General features: G+C 41.3%; 1 protein-coding gene across 1 annotated transcript; it reads right to left on the bottom strand.

Annotated features, from left to right (window-relative positions):
• Positions 1-1,939: 1,939 nt before the first annotated feature.
• LOC135714006 (mucin-2-like) lies at positions 1,940-17,504 on the bottom strand. Its single transcript, XM_065237263.1, has 3 exons — positions 17,410-17,504; positions 2,804-3,338; positions 1,940-2,251 (listed from the first exon to the last, which is right to left on the bottom strand). Exons 1-3 carry the CDS (start codon positions 17,502-17,504, stop codon positions 1,940-1,942), a joined length of 942 nt encoding a protein of 313 aa, XP_065093335.1.
• Between the last annotated feature and the right edge of the window lie 1,179 nt (positions 17,505-18,683).

Genomic DNA, 18,683 nt, shown 5'->3' with positions numbered 1-18,683 from the left:
TTGCGGAGAAACAATCATTGTCTGACATTTCAGATTTGTAAACAATTTTGTGATTAGGAAAAGGATTCTGCAAAGAAACACCTTAAAATTAATAAATTAATTAACTAAGAATTTTCAAATTAATACGAACTGCATAATCATAAAAACTTATCAAACTTTGATACACATTCGTTAACACAATCTGACACTTTTCATGAACATCGAAATCCATCCAAGTCAAAATAAGCTTTTCTAAAGCGCACAATTTGTCGCTGACAAAATCCACCTTACTCATATGTGCTCATGTCTTGAATAGGAGTCAGCGCTAGTTCCTGGACTCGAAAGTGGGGTATCGAGTCTGGTTTCAAAAAATGCTTTTTATGTTTTTCATCCAATAGTACCGTATTTCTGATAGATTTAAATCGTGAAAATCGTTATTGGAAATCCAGAATGGCATGTGACCTCCACTGTGATTCGGATATAGCAAATCTGTGCATCTTATACGACTTGTTTGGTTTGTATACGGACCAAAATGTTGACTGAGTTAGTGCTGACAGTCAGAGGAAATGGTCCACTTTTTAGACAAAATGCTTTCATTTATTTGTTGAATTCTGAAGCATCGTGTCTAAATCTGAGATTTAAACAGGCCCGGTGTTCTATGAATCATCTTACCCCTTATTACCGCACATAGAAACGCACATATTATTATTTGTGCATTTGTGCAAAATTTTAACGGAATACCTCTCATCATGTCTTGCACAATAGTACTGTCAACCTCATCTACCATCCTTTTCCATCACTTCTCCAAATCAGATGGTGTTTGATTGTTTCGCCACATTTCTTCGCTTGATAATTGCACAATTTTTTTTCAATGGGACGAAAATCTGGACAATTTGGTGGATTGATAATTTTCTCAATAAAATCGACATTATTCTGCGTAAACCATTCTATGACATCGCGGCTGTAATGGCAGCTGGCGAAGCCAGGCCAGAACTTTACGGGACCTTCGTGTGATTGAATGAACGACAAGATTATGTTCTGTAGACACTCCTCCTTGAATTCATAGTCGATCCAGTGAATTGAATTTAGCCGGAGCATCCCCCTTACGTTTAGCAAAGTTAAAAATTTTGCCCGGGATTTATCCAATGTCCATTTTTACGTAAGTTTCATCGTCTATCAAATTACATCCGTTATACTTGGTCAGAACTTGCTCGTACAGCTTCCTTGCACGGTGTTTGGCAATCAGGTTTTGTTTCAGCGTCCTGTTGGGATGTTTGCTGGCATGGTATGACCGGAAACCTTCTCGCATACAGACTCGCCGAACTGTACAGTGTGCCGCGAGATCCCATCTATGATCTACGTTTGTTTTGTTTTGCACGATCCAACGTTGGTGTTTCCCGGTAACGTTTAAGCACGGCACTTAAGGGCCACTAACATTAGATCCGTTTGCGTTGCGTTGACTTAAATTTGACAGTTAGACAATAGATTTAGCTGTCACTTTGCCGCAACGCGTCCGATCCGGATCTAATGTGCGTGGGCCTTTACAGTCGATTTTGGAAATTTTAGAGCCTTTGCAATCATTCCTCCTGACCACGTTGGATTTTGCACGTGAGTGTGCAGATTTTTTTCACATCTGTCACTTTCCATCTTCGATAACTTTTGTACAAGTATATGAATCGTGATGAAATTTTCACTACTACTGCAATCCATTCGGATCAAAACGCTGTCAATAGTTTCTTGCGACGACAACTAGAGGCGCTACAGTAATTAAAAAGAAGCGGCCAAATACTAACTGGAACAGACTTTAGTTTCGTTCCATTTTTCGTACATTTGACCATACAAATTATTGTTCAAAATTGACACAGCTGTTGAATACGTTAGTAAACGTACATATACGAAAAAAAAAAATGCACAGGCTTAGAAAGTTCTCAATTAACTACTGTGGAAATGCAAAGAGCACTTAGTTGAGGGACGGCGTCAAGTGGAGTCGGAGTTGTGGAATCGGAGTCGTGGAGTTGGAGTCGTAGAGTCGGAGTCGTGGAGTTGGAGTCGTGGATTCGGTGTCGTGGAGATGGAGTCGTGGAGATGGAGTCGTGGAGTTGGAGTCGGAGTCGGAGTCGTGGAGATGGAGTCGTGGAGTTGGAGTCGGAGTCAGAGTCGTGGAGATGGAGTCGTGGCGTCGTGGAGTCAGAGTTGTAGAGTCGGATTTGTGGAGTCGGAGTTGTAGAGTCGGATTGGTGGAGTCGTAGTTGTGGAGTCGGAGTTGTGGAGTCTAAGTCGTGGAGTCGAAGTCGTGGAGTCAGAGTCGTGGAGTCGGAGTCGTGGAGTTGGAGTCGTGGAATCGGAGTCGTGGAGTCGGAGTTAAGGAGCTGTTCATTAACTACGTAGACAGTTATTTTGGGATTCTTGACCCCCCTCCCTCCTCACGCCAAGAGAAAAAAAAAAGTTGAACTCGCGGTTTTCGAAAGATTCCCTTTCTTTTCACTTGGCAACAGAAGACTTCCACATCAACTGCAAATGACTTCTAGCGAAAAAACATAGTGGCTGTATTTTTTTTTTTTTTTTGTTTATTAATTTATTTGGTAAGGCTCAACCGAATTAACTTTACAGAGCCGAGGATTCTTGGTCACTATACAATACATCTTAAAAATATAGTCAAAAGATACAACACAATAAACACTTTATCTTCCGCTATCCAAAAAGCCTCCTCCATCAGAACTGGAGCCGCTTCCAGTAGTTTCATTGTATGGCAAATTGTTGTACGCCAACGAGGGTCAGAGCGCGTCCATTGCAGCAATGGACACAAAACGTGGTCAGCACTCACACACTCATCGTGGATTCGGTGTCGTGGAGTCGGAGTCGTGGATTCGAAGTCGTGGAGTCGGAGTCGTGGATTCGGTGTCGTGGAGTCGGAGTCGTGGATTCGAAGTCGTGGAGTCGGAGTCGTGGAGTCGGAGTCGTGGAGTCGAAGTCGTGGAGTCGAAGTCGTGAAGTCGAAGTCGTGGAGTCGAAGTCGTGGAGTCGAAGTCGTGGTGTCGAAGTCGTGGAGTTGATGTCGTGGAATCGGAGTCGTCGAAGCGGAGTCGTCGATGCGGAGTCGTGGAGTCGGAGTCGTGGAGATGGAGTCGTGGAGTTGGAGTCGGAGTCGGAGTCGTGGAGATGGAGTCGTGGAGTTGGAGTCGGAGTCGAAGTCGTGGAGTCGAAGTCGTGGAGTCGAAGTCGTGGAGTCGAAGTCGTGGAGTCGAAGTCGTCGAGTCGAAGTCGTCGAGTCGAAGTCGTGGAGTCGAAGTCGTGGAGTCGAAGTCGTGGAGTCGAAGTCGTGGAGTCGAAGTCGTGGAGTCGAAGTCATGGAATCAGAGCTGTGAAATCGGAGTTGTGGAGTCGGAGTCGTGGAATCGGAGTCGTGGAGTCGGAGTTAAGGAGCTGTTCATTAACTACGTAGACAGTTATTTTGGGATTCTTGACCCCCCTCCCTCCTCACGGCAAGAGAAAAAAAAAGTTGAACTCGCGGTTTTCGAAAGATTCCCTTTCTTTTCACTTGGCAACAGAAGACTTCCACATCAACTGCAAATGACTTCTAGCGAAAAAACATAGTGGCTGTATTTTTTTTTTTTTTTTTTGTTTATTAATTTATTTGGTAAGGCTCAACCGAATTAACTTTACAGAGCCGAGGATTCTTGGTCACTATACAATACATCTTAAAAATATAGTCAAAAGATACAACACAATAAACACTTTATCTTCCGCTATCCAAAAAGCCTCCTCCATCAGAACTGGAGCCGCTTCCAGTAGTTTCATTGTATGGCAAATTGTTGTACGCCAACGAGGGTCAGAGCGCGTCCATTGCAGCAATGGACACAAAACGTGGTCAGCACTCACACACTCATCACGAAACGGTTGCTTTCCAAAGTCGACGACGCATCGACCGAAAGAACTGCTGATGAAGAACAATGAGGAGGACCACACAATGGTTGCTGCCGAGAAAACAGACGATCGCGTAGCACACATCGAGAGTGGTCTGCTTTTGTCGACAGCCGAGTGAACACTGATAGTGGCTGTAGTAAATCATTATATCAGTGATTTTGTCAAGAGATAAGTCGAAGTGACACACCAATCTTGGGGCATCTTTTTTGCCGTATGACACATGGAATGTTTTGGTTTGAAGTCGCAAGGATAAATCGGATAAGATCCGTTTGCGTTGCGTTGACGTAAATTTGACAGTTAGACAATAGATTTAGTTGTCACTTTGTCGCAACGCGTCAGATCCGGATCTAATGTGCGTTGGCCTTGAGGATGACGCGGGAAGCGGCGGGTGTGCGTATTTGTTTTTGTTTTGTGTTCATAGGATAATAAAAGTCCTTGTTTTAGGGTATTATATTGTCCTCAAAGGTAGACCAGAAACCTAGACTTTCGTGATGTGAAAAACAACGGTCTATCAGCGGCTTGAACAAGTGCGGAATGTTGTTGGGAACCGACTATAGAGGATGATGAATAGACTGATGTAGCTGGTTTTGTGTGAGTGGCAGCATTATTTGAATTAAAGGTACTAATTGGGTCTGATTAACTGCCTCTTATTCTTGAGCTCATTCTAGAACCAACATTTCGTATTTAGATCTATAAGTGAAATGCTTCTAATATTCAATTAGAAGATGTTCCTGAATATACAGTCAAACAGCACGTAATGTTGTGGACAACTTCAATAACAGTTGTCCAGCAGTGCTCCCATTTTATTTACAACAATCCCATGTCTACGAGATTGTGCCAAAAATGTGCCCATGGATGTGCCCAAGCTGTGCCGAATCTAATTTCGGCACAATGTGCTGAGTGACCTACCCCTTGGATTTTGTCAAATTATCTTAACAAAAATAGTAGATATTCTCATTACTGATCATTACCAAACGTATCCCATGACAATTTAATGCTCACTGCGTGTTTATGATTATTTTTTCGATTATATTTTATATTTTATTGCATACCTTTACAGCAAACAATAAATTTTAATGTTAAATGCAAGAGAATGCACTTAAATCATGTCGATAATCTCATGTAATTTATATGGCCACAACAATTAACAAATGCTTTAAAAGCAGCGTAATGCCAGTTCATGCAGTGTACTAGTGATAATTTTATCCTTTTACACCATATTTTTGACACGATTGAAGTACATCCACTTTGATGTGATATCACAATTATTTTTTGCTGTGTTTCGTGGACCATACATAGCATCGTAATGTTTGTTTACTTTGCACGATAGGTAGCCGGTTTGACAGTTCAATAGGTAGACTTGGCTTCACTCTTGGCGTGACTCATTATACACCGACTCTAGATTAGACTATCTAATATTGGGCTGGATTTGTTTTTATCCTTCCCCCGCTCACAAAGGTTTGAGCCTTTTTAAGACGGCCTACCGATAAAAGTTTTGAGAAGCTACCGATAGTGAAAAAAAAATGTGGCCACCCTGCATTATAGTAAAAACGGTTCAAACTGCATTGGCAATTAAGTTTTATTGCTGAAATGTCTTCAGAATACGCTAAATAATGTTGGAATGTTTAAACTTAGTATTTTCATCCAGCAAATACCTTCTCATTATATTACCAAACATGAATCTTTTCCAATCGTTTTACATAAAAACCATAAATTACTAGGCTTAATTTTAAAAACATTACTAAGTTGCATGTGAATAACTTCACTCTTCAGTGCATATCTTTTGAAATATCTAAAATATCTCCAAAATCAATCAATAAATTTCCAGTTCATTCCCCATGAAAATTATTAAGCATAAAAGTACTTTACACTTATTTCCTGATGTTGCCTTAAATTCATAAACAACTGGAATTTATTGCAATAAAATGTTAATGAATATATGTTGTTAAACTCGGAATCGGAGTCGAGGAGTCGGAGTCAGAGTCGGAGTAGGAGTCAGTGGTTTTCAAATCAGAGCACTTAGAATTTTGAGTTGGAATGGAAGTTGGAGTCGTTCAATTTTAATCCGACCCCACAGCCGTGGAAAAGTCCCAGTGGGGACGTAATATAACCAAAGAAGAAAAAGAATAAGTTGGAAACGCCAATACAAATCAAAAGAGTAGTGGGGAGCAGGGGGTTGTAATGAACCAACCTTACGGCACATTTTTGGTGTATGAATTTACAAAATATGATTATAGGCCAATTTGCTTAAAGCATGCAATTATACCTCTACTCATTAGAAAATATCCTATTTAAATGTGGGTCTACAGAAGCGATTGCTGGAAAATGTGTCGTAATATAAAGCCAAAGCACAATTTTACAACAGTTCACGGTGAACAGAATTGCCCAAATATCGATGAGATGAAAGATCATTAGAAATCATTAGATCTAACCCTATTTCGTTTTTTAGCATGTCTTTCGTGTTAAATTAAACACTCACAACACACCGCCCTCGCTCCATTCTACTCCCTTGAATGATCCCGTGCTCGTCGCTAAAACAGACACCGAAAATTATCCAAAGCTAAAACAATAATCTATGGCCATTCATGGCCATGATGGGATCGTTCCGAAGCTAGACAATTCGATCGCCTTCGATCTGGAGCAAAAAGCTACTTGTTGGTCGAGCCATAGTTAGTGACTGATACTTGCTTTCCCTTTGTTTTATTCCAGTAGTAGTACCAGTGTGAGTCCCATGTGATGACTGTTTCGTTGCTGGTGCTGTCTATAAATAACAGAATAATCATTTTCGTAATTTTAAGCAGGCGCCAGCCAGTGATTTCGGTTACAAATTCGTTCTGCTCACGCTTAATTCAAGCTGCTGGGTGCCGCCATGCGATGAGAAAAAACGGCGAACAGATCAAAGAGATAAAATAGGAAATTAGCTAGACTGTCGACGACGACCACGACGACGACGACGACGACGAGAGGAGGACTGGTGATGGATCTCGTAGAAATACGACTAGATTTTTCCCGTTGCTTTATCTCTCCGGTTGGCTTCGCCTTTTCCGAAACAATATTTTAATAATAATTGTGATGACCGCCCAGCGAACCCATTGGGTCAACCCGATCGGCTCATCATAGTAGTATCGACAGGCAGCAACAACAGCATCATCATCCTGGCTTCATAAAAGAAAGGCGCAGCCGGCACTTTTTGTTTTGTTCTATTAGGAAATCATTAAAAAAAGCGCTTCGGCAAAAGTCAAAGGGAATTAGACCGAAGAAAGAGGTGTTAAACAAACATATGAGCAAAAAAGAACGCACGATAGCGGCCGCGTTTATGAAAATTTTGACCAACCTGATGAATACCTATATTCATTGACAATCATCCTCGCATGAATGGTCGGTTTTACGCGTCAACAGCAAAGCCCTCCTAATCGACATTTAATGAAGTTCACAACCACTCTGTGCACACAGAAAAAAAAGCTCTATAACTGTAAATATCAACTTTTACCAAACAACATAACATCGCGAGTCATTTTGCTAAAAAAAAATCAGTAAATTGGTATTTTTTCTTCATTTCACCCTTTTACTGTCATAACAAGAAGGAAGAGCATTAATACCGTGGATGGGTGGGAGGTGGGACTTAGCGGAGGAACCGTCATCGTTGTGTATGATATGCATAAAGCATTGTGTTTTATTTCGCTCTTTTGTCGGTTCAACAATAGATAATAGGAATCGATCAAGAGTTGCGGTGAAGGAAAGCGAAAAAGAGCCACATACAATTCGGAAAATGTTGAAACTGTGCACCTTTGCCGCCACCGACTGTACCCATACGCAACATTCGTCTTCGAGTCGGCTGGATCCTCCTAGTTGAACAGCGGAACGACGACGAATCAACCTTCTTCTTCTCATCGAAAAACCTATTGAAGCGAAAAAAGCCTTAATCATTTAGGTATATCGTGTGCTACCTTTCATATTCCTATTCTTCCAATTCGGTTTCCATCAATGCGAGATGTGTGTGTGTTCAGCATGTTGCCCATAATTTCGATCGAATGTGGAAATAAATACATACGATTTGCTAGGGATTCCTTTTCGATGGGGTTTGGTTCGGTTATTTGCTATTTATGAGTTCACATGTGTGTTCAAGAAGATCCACCATCCACCACGCGGACAGTCGGTGAGTTAGATTATAATGTTCATTCATTCAGCTTGTCTCGCACGCTGATTCTGCGATTCATGCCCACTTGATGATTGGTAGCATGGGGTGGTCCTATAACAGAAGAAATTGTTGTTTGATTTTGAGTGAGTTTTAATAACGCAGCATTCTTTAAAGATTAGATATGTTGCAGTAGCGTGATAGCAGTTTGTGGCCATAAAGGGCGTCCACGATGAAATTGCCACACTATGAAATTGCTCTAACTTTTTAACCGTTGGGTAGGATTTAATGAAAATTTGGGTGGATTTAGTTCATAGTGCATTATTTACATCCTGCAAGTTTTAAAGTCCTGTGATCAAAACTCGCGGAAATGGAGTCGAAAGAACAGCTCGTGCGTGATAAAATCTTGCGCATTCATCACGAGAACAAGGATCTCTCGCATCGTTCCATCGCTAAAACGTTGGGAATCGCGAATTCCACGGTGTCGCGAGTGATTAAGCGGTTCGAGGAACGGTTGACCACCGATCGGAAGCCCAGAAGTGAAGGAAAAAGTATTCCGTACAACACCAAAAATCACAACCGCGTAGTTGGGGCCTTCAACCGAAATCCGAACGCCTCCGTTAGGGATGTGGCTAAGAAGCTGCACCTAAGCCGAAGTTTTGTCCAGAAGGCCAAAACTAAGGCTGGGCTTCGAACGTTCAAGGTACAAAAGGCCCCTAATCGCGACGAGAAGCAGAACAAGTCCGCCAAAACCCGTGCCAGGAAGTTGTACCTCAACATGCTGACGAAAGTTGAATGCTGCATCATGGACGACGAAACATATGTGAAGGCCGACTTCAAACAGATCCCCGGCAACCTGTTTTTCACGGCCAAGGATAAGTTCAGCGTTCCGGAGCATGTCCGCACTCAGAAGATGTCCAAATTTGCGAAGATATTCCTGGTTTGGCAATCCATCTGCACGTGCGGGAAGCGGAGTGCACCTTTCGTGACCCAGGACACGATGAACGGACAGGTGTACATAAAAGAGTGCCTCCAGAAGCGGCTGCTTCCTCTCCTGAAGGCCCACAACGTCCCAACAATCTTCTGGCCGGATTTGGCCTCATGCCACTACTCCAAGGACGTGCTGAAGTGGTATGCGGACAATAAGGTCAATTTCGTGCCGAAAATGTTCAACCCTCCCAACACTCCGGAGCTCCGCCCCATCGAGAAGTACTGGGCGATTTTGAAGCAGCACCTTCTTAAACGACCTAAGGTAGTGAAGACAGTCGAGGAACTGAAGAAAGTATGGGTTTACATGCAAAAAACGGTTGATTCACAGGTTGTGCAGAATCTTATGGCCGGGGTTAAGGCCAAGGTGCGGGTATTTGCGTATGGACTGTAAATAAAATACGAGTAAAATGGTAAAATGAATTTTAATAGTTATTTCTCAATCCCTGAAAATTTGATGGCAATCGGATGAAAACTCGAATTTTGCGAATCAATTTTGTGTGTGGCAATTTCATTGTGGACTCCCTTTACAATCCTAAATTCAAATATTTAGCCAAATCCTTTGTCCTGGTTTGAAATCATAAATACCTTTATAGGCCCTGTTTCGTTTTCCATGCTCCTCACCTGATCCTTCACTAAAAAATGTTACCTCGAATAAACCACCGGTTAAGAAGTAAACCATTTAAATTATTCTTGTTAAACTATAAACAATGAAATATCGGCTCCGTAAGGTACTGCCATAGTCTCAATCCACGAAGCAGTAAATAGTGTTACCCACTAAATTGCAATATTTTGAATTCCCCGGAAGATTCTTTCAAATTTCCACCGGAAGTTTCTTCCAACAAGCTGAAAATCTCTTTGATAAAGCAATCTCTCATTTTTCTTCCAATGATCCTTTGTAAATTCAAACGACTTCCTATGGAAGATTTTCCAATCATTACTCAAAAAGTACTTCCAACCTTTTTCCCGAAAGTTTCGTTCAATTTTCCCTTGAATTTCTTCCAACATTCCCCGGATGGCTCTTCCGACTTGAAATCCTTTTAAAATTTCCCATGCAGACTTAATTTTCTTTGTCGAATCTCAGCAATTTTTGCCGATATTTGTACAGCACACATATTTTGCCGAAATATTATTCAAATATCGTTTATTATTCAGTTCCAATCTGGATCAGGTATCAAGATTGGGTCTGCTTGTTTTCAGACAAGCATCAGTTTGCTCGTTTGTTTTTAAAACCTAGTTCAGGTTGAGGTTCACACTGAAAAAAAAGTTCTGTTTCGCACTGGGTTGGCACTGGTTTCAACCCCGATAATAAACGAATTCGCTATTAGTTGCTGAGTATCGGTGTACTGTAACAGATTTTCCTAAGATCATGTATCAATGATCTTAATGTTTTCTAGCAAGTTGGATGCGCTTATCCATATTTCTTACATGGCATGTTCCCACAAACATATCTGGGTTATGTCAATTCACAGCTAATCGATTATTCCTATACCACACAAGTGTTGCAGTCAATCCAATGCACTTGTGTTCCTAGACACCAAAGTGTTGACTCAGAATCGTTACCCATGTTGCACCAAACGACAAGTGGTCTCATGACATCGAATTTCATAGAAATCACCCAATGCGCTATGTTCCTTCCTTTTTACTCCTGACCTACTCCAATAGCGCATCCCAAGTAACAATTTGGGTTTTATGAAAGTTCTGTAGAACATGATTTAGACTTGTAGAGTGCTTTAAAACCTTAATAAAACTTGCAATGTTACTTGGGCATAGCTTGAACTTACCAGTGGCGCGGGCGCGTACACGTATTGGTATGTGTCTTTATGTATTGCTTTCCTTTGATTGGTTAATTAGTAAATGATTGTTTTAAGATTCTCCCACTAGCTAAGAAACTTAAAGATGTACTAGATAAAAGAAGCTTAGCTATAAGTTTAAAAGAGAACAAACCGATACTATTCGTTGAACCACCAAACAGTGGACACAGTCTTTCTTTTAATTCTGTAGATGTCCAAATAGTATAATAGTCCAAATCGGAATATGTTTCGCTGAATCTCAGCAAGCAACTGTATGCAACTGAAATGTATTTCAAGCACTTGGCTGTGCATATCGGCACCGGTGGTATAGTGGTAAGCGTGATTACCTCTCACCCCAGAAGGCCTGAGTTCAATCCCAATCGGCACCGCCGGGATGTTCTGAGGCATAACATCTCTGAACACGCCAGGGAAGTAAAGCCGTTGGTCCCCTTTTCATCGGAGTTCCCTTGATAGTATTCTTAGTATTCCATTGGAATTATCGTCAGGATAAGTAAGGATAGTGATAGTAATAGTGTGTGTGTGTGTGTGTGTGTGTGTGTGTGTGTGTGTGTGTGTGTGTGTGAGTGTGTGTGTGTGTGTGTGTGTGTGTGTGTGTGTGTGTGTGTGTATGTGTCTGTGTGTGTGTGTGTGTGTGTGTGTGTGTGTGTGTGTGTGTGTGTGTGTGTGTGTGTGTGTGTGTGTGTGTGTGTGTGTGTGTGTGTGTGTGTGTGTGTGTGTGTGTGTGTGTGTGTGTGTGAGTGTGTGTGTGCGTGTGTGTGTGTGTGTGTGTGTGTGTGTGTGTGTGTGTGTGTGTGTGTGTGTGTGTGTGTGTGTGTGTTGTGTGTGTGTGTGTGTGTGTGTACAATCTAACCCCCACTGTCCGGCAGTGTTATTATGGAAGAAAACTGCTTTTTATTACCCTTAAATTAAAGCAGGTTTAGTCCGGGAGTTAGAAGGTGTTAGCTCTATTGCAGCTCCAGTTACCCATTTCAGAATGCCTGGTAATTCACGACCACTCCGAGGTCACTTTTACTTACAATAAGCCCCGCATGTTCACTCTACCTTTATCAAATGGATAATGGTATCATAAACACACTTCCAGATTCAAAAATATTATTTTCAAATCTGGCACGTATTTAGTTTTGAAATTTGTTCAACTGTATTAAATCGATTTGAATGGACATTTCTCGATGAACATTTCAAATGGTCCTATCTGCTTTGATCGATTCTCTTCATCGACTTTCTCTTTTCGTAACCACTGCTATGCAAACAGATTTCGCGCTAATTCTACCATATAGTTTGATAAAGGCGGTTCTTTTCTAGCGTCCAAAACGTCAAATACAACAGGGAAAGGTTTTGCAGCTGAGTTATTGCCGAAAGAGAAAGTCGATGAAGAGAATCGATCAAAGCAGATAGGACCATTTGAAATGTTCATCGAGATTTCTTACCAATTTTGTTTCGAATACCTCTTGATTCATCTGCTGGCAGCACTTACTGGCCCTTACCGGTGACCAACCCTTACTCAAATGCTTCAACTTCCCGGATGGCGGCCCGCTTGATTCACTCCATCTTGATGACCTTCTGTTTGCCTATCAGCCTCTTCCACTTTTCGTCCTTCATATACAAATCCGGAATAAGATCTTTTTTTTTACACCATCAATTTTATTGTTTTTTTAATCGTTCAAATTGATAAAAACCATAAAAACACAGAGACTTTTTTTTAGCAAAATCAAAACACGTCATTTCAATCGCGCGGCCTACTTCCCTGTGAAAGATTTCCATCCTGGGCGATTACTAGCTTTAGCCTTGACCTGTGCCCAAATAAAATTTCGGTCAACGTTCTTTTACCCTTTTGGGCTAGCGTCAGTACATTCCATGTTCCAATTCTTGTCCGTTGTTTAGCGCTAAAAGTCGTTACCTTAAAATCAGTTAGCAATCTTTCACTATAGGTTTTTGTAACAATTTGAAGGTTTCGAAGACAGTAGGTGGTTGGCCTAAGGTCTCCTATCCGCCGTGATGGGACTGCCATCTTGGGTATAGCTTTCGGGGAGAAGCATTTCGTACTCAGCTGCTGGATGCCAGTCAGACGCTGTTTGAGCCGCCCCTAAGGTTACTCGTACCCCAGCCGGCGCGCGGGAGGAAGGGATAGGAGTTGCTGGGCAAGAGGCTAAGGACCACTTTCACTTGCGTGACGGGTCCTTTTTATAACCTTAAAGTACGCGAAGTACCGGTGGTACGCATTATCCCAGTCATTTGCCAGCCAATGTCAATATTATCAACAATACATTCTGGGAGTCATCAATACAGGGTTGAGTCGTATTTTCAAAATTGACTCTGCTCAACTCCGTAATGCGGCTTTTATTCACTGCAATAGTTAACAGAATCAGTGCGTACTATGAATGATCTTGCGATACAGCTTTTACTGGACTGAAAACGAAGAAGCGGAATTTGCCTACCTGAAAGAAGAAGCCCTTGGAGCTATACAGCGTTTGGGCTACTGCAGTTCAACTGACAGGATTTAGTTGTTCGTTGATGCGTCATCGGTGGAAATTGCCCAACAAACAATGAATGTTGAATAAGAGCTTATTCAGCCAAAAACAAGCTTCTTCAGCTAAAAAATAGCTTAATCAGCTGTTGATCAACTCAAATTGTTTGTTGGGTGGGGCTGTTCTTACACAATTTAACGAAACAGGAAATCCTCGGATTATAGAATGTGCCTAAAAAACTCTTAGTGATTCCGAAAAGCGATACCCACAGACTTAGAAAGAAGCGCTAGCAGTAGTCTGGGGAGTGGAAAGGTTCAGCTACTACTTACTCGCAAGATCATTCATAGTCACTCTGATTCTGTAAACTATTGCAGTGAAGAATATTCGCAGCACGGAGTTGAGCAGAGACAATTTTGAAAATGCGACAGGTTGCTCCTCATTAACATTGTTGTAGTTTATGGAATATAGAGAGTCAAATCACAACCAGCTTAGCAAAAGTTGCCGAGGAACAGGTCCCATCTGCTGCTGTGGTCAAACAGAAGGTGGAAATGAGGGGAAATATTGAAACATGAAATCAAAAGCGAACCCCACACATATGAATATATTAATTCGAAAGTGAATTGATGATGTGAATACAGAAATATTGTCATTATTATATATAGATCAAAATAGCAGTAGAAATCAGGGGACCATGCTTATAGAACAAAGTTATGGTTACTTGAATTGAACACAAAAAAAACATCTTATGGCATCTTCTTGGGGAACTGGCATGTCGAGCTGTATTTAATTTTAGTCAGCAAATCAACGATCGATTTTCCATCTATTTTCCTGAAACTTTAGCACATGCAATCACCCTATCGATCCTCCTTGACATTGTATTCTCCTGTGGCCCTTTGAGGCCCTGCAGCCGAGTGTATTGTTACGCTAACCATTTCTTCCAACTACCATTACTGCATGCACAACCAAACCAAGGTACATCACCCGTTGCAAAAGCCTTTTGTGTTCCTATTATTATTGTATTCCAATCAGTTTCGGTACGATAAAAGGCGCCTTTTTTTCTATTCTCCACCAGCGCGCGCGCTTCTTCTCCTTACTCCGGCGTTCTGTGTTTGGAAGAAAGCTACAACAATCCTTTCTCATCCTACTCTCATCCGCCCTAATGCACATAACTACAGAGTTTGGAACTCGTCGATGGACTGGCTGACGGACTGACTGATGATGATCCGCGCGATTCCCACTCTTTCCCGATGTTTGATACATCGGGATTGATTTGATTGATGTTTATTGTTGAATCAATTATATTATATCATTATTAATTTTCTATGTATGTATTTATTAAGCCTTCCACATAATAAAATAAACGATACAAGCTAGACATAAACACAAAGCCTTTCGGCCAGCCTCCTTCCACCCCCGGAACGCACGCGGTCGCGAGTTCGTTTTGTGTTTCCTTTTAGAAGCACAAGGGTGTGAAGAGTGAAAAAAAAATCGAAATACCTTCCAAAGGGAAGCCCGGCTATCTGCAGTCGTGTGAGATTTGAACTCGAGAGGAGATCATCAGGGATCCATCACCGTGGAGGACTGGAGAACGGCTGCATGAAAAGTGATACAGCTATTTCTCGGCGAGTCACTCTGGCTGGTGGGTTTCAAACGCTTGGGAAGAGCTTTTAGCACAAATTTTAGGAGCTCACATCCAAATGGAAGCACCATACATTCCGCTGTATTTTTACGATTCGTTTTATGTATATGGATCTTGGAGCAACATTTCAATCACATTGTGTTCGCGAGGGAATCCCAAAAATCAATTCAAATCCAATCAAATCGGGCGCCATTAAAGGGTTTCGCCGCCCGCCAGGAATGACAAGACGAAAAATTCGAATCGGACTGATGAATTTCAAATGGAGATCCCGCTTGCCCGAGAACGAAGGCCGACCCGATTGCTCTCTGACGGGTGAAGAATGGAAAGTTGATGGGAGTATTGATCGAGTTTTTAATTTGCGCACGCTCGACAATCGAAAGCCGAAACGTTGGGATCCTTTGTTGTTTCTGTTATTGGAGTCGAAGTAATGATGCCGAACTTTTGTAAGAACTGCCTCGAATGGAATGACTTCTGAATGCCTTTTCTGGAACTGTTGAGATTGTCGGTTTGGGGAAGAATATGCTATTGAATAATAGGTAGGTATCGGTATCTCGGTTACGACTGGAACAATGAGATGAGAAGAGCCTTTTGAATGCGTTTTAAATGTTCTAAGAATAAGGTTGGATTAATGTTCCGAAAACGACAACGGTAACCCAGAAAACAGAATGCACGTACATATTCAAAGTAGTTTCTGGGATATACAAACAAAGGGGAAATTGATGTAATGTCGGTCTTAGGCTGTGTTCCAATTGGAGATTTTTTTTAAAACTTGACAGATTAGAATTTATTTCCCCTCCGTTGAATCATTCAAGTGTCAAACGTAAGTTTTTCGTGGTCCAATTGAACTTTTGCTTGGTCGGCTTTACCGGAAGATTGTTTTGCTTGTGTTGGATTTTTGGCAAAAGGTAATTATTGACAGATGTTTTTTTTTTTGACGTAGGACTACGTCTTTCGGGAAGATGGGGGTACAATTTATGAAAAGCGAAAAATGAAATTATGAAAGATTTTGAACGTTAATAACTTAGCTGCCCCTGGACCAATTTCAATTATTTTATCACTAATCGATCAGAAACATTTCTACGCATCGATAACAATGCTTTTGTCTGTTGATTTTCAAATTGAAACTATTGAAAAAGTGGTATATGTCAAACATTGTCCAAAAGCGTCGAAATAACTAACAAATCCATCATTTACGTACATGCATGTGCTGCTTCCCCAACACAGTCATCAGAGAATGGTTCCTAGATAAAACAAGTCGAAGTGACATTCGCCTCCGATCTTCGGGTGTGTACGAATAGGGAGGATACAATTGTGGAACATTTTGTTGCCAATTCAGAACCACACGCCCGCAACGACCACACAAAATGCTGTTTTTTCCTAGGATTTGTTTTCCGTGCTGAGCACCAATGCTACCCACACCCATGCTTGGCATACACAGTTTTGGTCACGAACTGCTCATTTGCTAATAACTTTGCTCACAGTTGACGGAACATAGTTCTTTTTGAAGCAGTAGATAGAATAGAGTGTAAGCTTGTTAAAGATATGTAAAACAAAGTAGATTTTAATGCTAGTAGTAAACTGTATTTGTTTTTGCGTTGTAAAAATGAGGTGAGAAATGCTCACTACACATCTCGGAATTTAAGGGGAAGCTTGCCGGCCCGAAAATAAAAAAATATTTTCGGTACATTTTTATTTCTTTAAAAATATTGGGAAAAAATATCAAAAATCAAAGAAAATCAGTTTGTTCCTTAGATTTTTGTCAAAAATTCTCATCATGAAAAAAAAATTGGACTCTCAGCAAAACCGAGAAGTCGACGTTTTGTGGTTTTTTGAGTCCATCTTTATGCCATAATGACTTATAAAAAATGTTTTTGCACGTGAATTTTCTTTGAAAAATTAAAAAATATGTGATTTTCTTAAAATTTTGATATCTTTTCCAATATTTTTAGAAAAATCAAAACGTAATTATTTTTTTCGGAGCGGTGAGCTTCCCCTTAAGTGTTAAATTGATTAGTGTTGATTGGCTTTAATGTTTAATCTTCGCATATCTATAGTAAACTATGAGCCTAATCTATCAATTACTTTAAAGAAAAATAAATTTCAACATTTGAGTGATAAGTTATTACCAAATGAGCAGTTGGGTGTGTTCAACTGTGCATGCCCACACCTGGTCCCTACCTATCGACCCATCAACTCATGAACCGGGAACCCCGAAGGAAGGCGTGATCAGAGATGTTATGCCTCAGAACTTCCCGGCAGCGTTGACTGGGATTGAACCCATGCCTGCTGAGACGCTTACCACTACACCACGGGTGCCGCTGCTCTCAGAGTTGTCATCTTGTAACCAAACTTGGAAGCAGGGGATAGTCCATATAAATTCTATTCTCTTTTCTGAAAAGTACTTGGTGGCCCTGAAAAGGGCCGTTTTGTTGCATTGGTGATAAGTTTTCTCCTCCGAAACCGTACAGAAAACGTCCCTGTCGCTTCAGAGCGTAGACGACATCCATGGCCGTGACGGTTTTGTGCTTGGCGTGTTCAGTATAGGTGACGGCATCGCGCATATTGTCAGCACATCTCGGGTTTCCTCGAAGATCAGACCGGAGACGCTTGACATAACCACGTCGAGCCAGACGACGAATGACAGGCTTGGCAGTACCCTTGATTTTTCACCTAGAACCTTCCGATGGCGCTTGGTGCCTCCTTTTCCGAGCACTTAACACTTGTTTCTCGTTGAACGGGTGAATCGAAACTGAGCCTAAAGCGTAGATTGCAACCTCTTATATAGACAACCAGCTCTGCCGGTACCATATATTCTCACTTCCCATTAGCTATTAAACAAAAATCAAATAATTTGTTCGGGAAATAAATTATGTTCATATGTCTTATCGGTGCATTAAATTTTTTTTCGTTTCACTTTCATCAACTGAGAAATTCTCATCGTATGCATTTTCCTGCTGCGCGACATCTTCGAAAACGTCCGGACCGTAAATAACTACAGATTACAGTGAGTACAAAAGGAGAGGATCCAGTGTCGCTAATTGATATCAAACTACTCATGATGGGAGGAGTCTGTGTACTTTACCGGCGTGTTCAAAAAGAAAGGCAATCAAAATTTCATTTTTTGATTGTTTCCCAAACACAGACATCATAATCAAAGAGCATCTTGATTATTTACTGCTGTACCATCGATGCCATCCACCATGCCTAAAGTGAATCATTAATCCAACATCGTGTCATGTTCTCGACCGTATTGCAGGGCCTCCATATTGCCCAAGGCCTAACACTCCGAGGACAACATCAATCTCGGAAGGCACTTCATCAACCATCAACTGGTTATACAAAACCACCCAAAAACAATCGGCCCTTTTCAGGGCCACCACAACTTTCTACAAAAGAGTTGAGTTATGAAATTCTCTTAATTCCAAAACAATATCCGAAGCAACAAACTAGAAAATCGAACAAAAATTTCGTAGTCCTACGTCAACAATGCGGTTGTGTCATGTACACCACCCTCCAACTTTTTTCTCTCAAGCTTAGCCGTTCTGAGTGGCCGTGTCCGGGAGTTCGTATTCGGATCAATCGATTGTTTAGCTAGTGTTTGCATACGCCATCATGTTGTTGGATGCTGAGTTACTGGTTATTGTCCTGCTAGTTAAATATTTTTACAATTAGTTTTCAATTAGTTTGCCGTTGAATTTTAGGAACCCGGTGGAGATAAATATGCTGCAAATGTCCCTTCA

Source organism: Ochlerotatus camptorhynchus, unplaced genomic scaffold, assembly GCF_037179485.1.
Source record: "Ochlerotatus camptorhynchus isolate MF236.1 unplaced genomic scaffold, CSIRO-AGI_Acam_v1.1 ptg000598l, whole genome shotgun sequence".
NCBI lineage: Eukaryota > Metazoa > Arthropoda > Insecta > Diptera > Culicidae > Ochlerotatus > Ochlerotatus camptorhynchus.
Note: the sequence above shows the minus strand (reverse complement) of the source record. Positions and strands in the feature narration are given on the sequence as shown.

Bases quoted from the DNA above. Each gene is read 5' to 3' on its own strand.
- LOC135714006 (XM_065237263.1), bottom strand. From the start codon at position 17,504: ATGCGCGATGCCGTCACCTATACTGAACACGCCAAGCACAAAACCGTC. The intron at 3,339-17,409 runs GTACGGTTTCGG...CCGATTTCACAG, and splicing joins AAGCGACAGGGACGTTTTCT to CTCTGATTCCATGACTTCGA. The intron at 2,252-2,803 runs GTGAGTGCTGAC...TCCACGACTTAG, and splicing joins ACCGAATCCACGATGAGTGT to ACTCCACAACTCCGACTCCA.